The sequence below is a fragment of the Echinococcus granulosus genome (assembly GCF_000524195.1).
Source record: "Echinococcus granulosus chromosome Unknown EG_S00178, whole genome shotgun sequence".
NCBI classification, from domain to species: domain Eukaryota; kingdom Metazoa; phylum Platyhelminthes; class Cestoda; order Cyclophyllidea; family Taeniidae; genus Echinococcus; species Echinococcus granulosus.
Genome location: NW_020170558.1, coordinates 74,257 through 75,541, shown reverse-complemented (window position 1 = coordinate 75,541; position 1,285 = coordinate 74,257). Strand labels below are relative to the sequence as shown.

Below are 1,285 nucleotides of genomic sequence, written 5' to 3'. Positions count from 1 at the left end.
TTTGGGACTCACATAACCAGGAATCTGCGGCACCACAACAGATTCGCACAGGCCAGTATGCCTTTGCATTATGCAGCATAGGCACTGCCGAACGCGAGATTTTAATACGATGTATTATGCTGGAAATCTTATTTCAGCTTGTCATCATGCTACACACCCAAAAGAGCAGCTACATCTCATGAGAAAAAAGGAGTGAAAATTTTTGCCATGCACACATGGAATGTGCAAGACCATAAGACATGCTGTTTGTTCATCACAATAAAGTAAAATGGAAACCTACTCTGATGAAAAGTCTCCCTGTGTCGTGTTAGATACGCACGCTGGGAGAAACACTTCCCACACTTACGACACTGGTAGGGGTCCACATCTAACGAATTGCAAATACATCAATCAAATCAAGGGACAATCGGACCTCTCATTAGATTTTACTTAATATATGTTTTGGCAAAGTGTTTAGGGGGCGAACTAAAGTGATCAACTTGTCCAGGAGACTAGACTTCATTCACTCATATGGACGTGAACGCATATATAGGTTAAGTGCAAAAGAATGCAGAAAATTAGGCTGAAAAACACACAGAAAACAGGGATGCAGATGTAAAACTAACATGCTATCTTGGGCAGGGACTGCCCACCGGGAACACGCACCATCTTGTAAACTCGCCTTGAGAAGTGAAGTGTAAATAACTACAAATCTAAACAAAAATGGAGAAAAATGATTTAACCATTCACTGTAGCTAGCTTGTTGAGAAGTGGTGTGTAAATAACTATGCATCTAAACAAATCTCAATAAAAAAAATTAATCAAACTTTGAGACAAACTTTTAAGTTAGAATTAATCAAAGAAAGACGCGTTGGTTTATTAATTTTTGCCTTTGTCTCCATATTTGATCGGTGCCTTGTAAAGTGGGGACAGTAAATATAATGCAGTGGTGCCAAGTGGCTCCATCTTCCGTCCATTGTCGCATAAGATAGAGTAGTGCATGCTACATGCAAATCTCTACCATCCAAAACAGCTTCGTGAGAACAGTCACCGTACTTCATTGCAGACATTAGAGCAGTCAACTCATCCTCTGCTTACACTAGCACTATCGCAAGTATTCATTGCTTGAGCCATTAGTGAGACCCTCACTAGCACATCCATCATTGCACTGCCTCAGGATTAAAAATATATTTACCTAAAGAGATTATAATGATCAGTACCCAGGAATGCAATTGACGACAACGCTCAAAGTAATAATGCGTTGAGACACTCAGTCGGATTTTAAACACTGTTAGGCGTAAGGATC

The 1,285-nt window shown here is 40.1% G+C and overlaps 1 protein-coding gene across 1 annotated transcript in view; it reads right to left on the bottom strand. All coding sequences in view use genetic code 11, as the record gives it.

Moving 5' to 3' along the window:
• EGR_09953 (Zinc finger protein) overlaps window positions 1–648 on the bottom strand; it is a gene marked incomplete at both ends in the record, with an annotated part of 17,953 nt that extends 17,305 nt beyond the window's left edge. Inside the window, 2 exons of the mRNA XM_024499202.1 lie at window positions 281–367; window positions 606–648. Coding sequence (XP_024346386.1) covers window positions 281–367; window positions 606–648 — 130 coding nt within the window. The remainder of the gene's footprint in view (window positions 1–280; window positions 368–605) is intronic.
• Window positions 649–1,285: the final 637 nt, after the last annotated feature.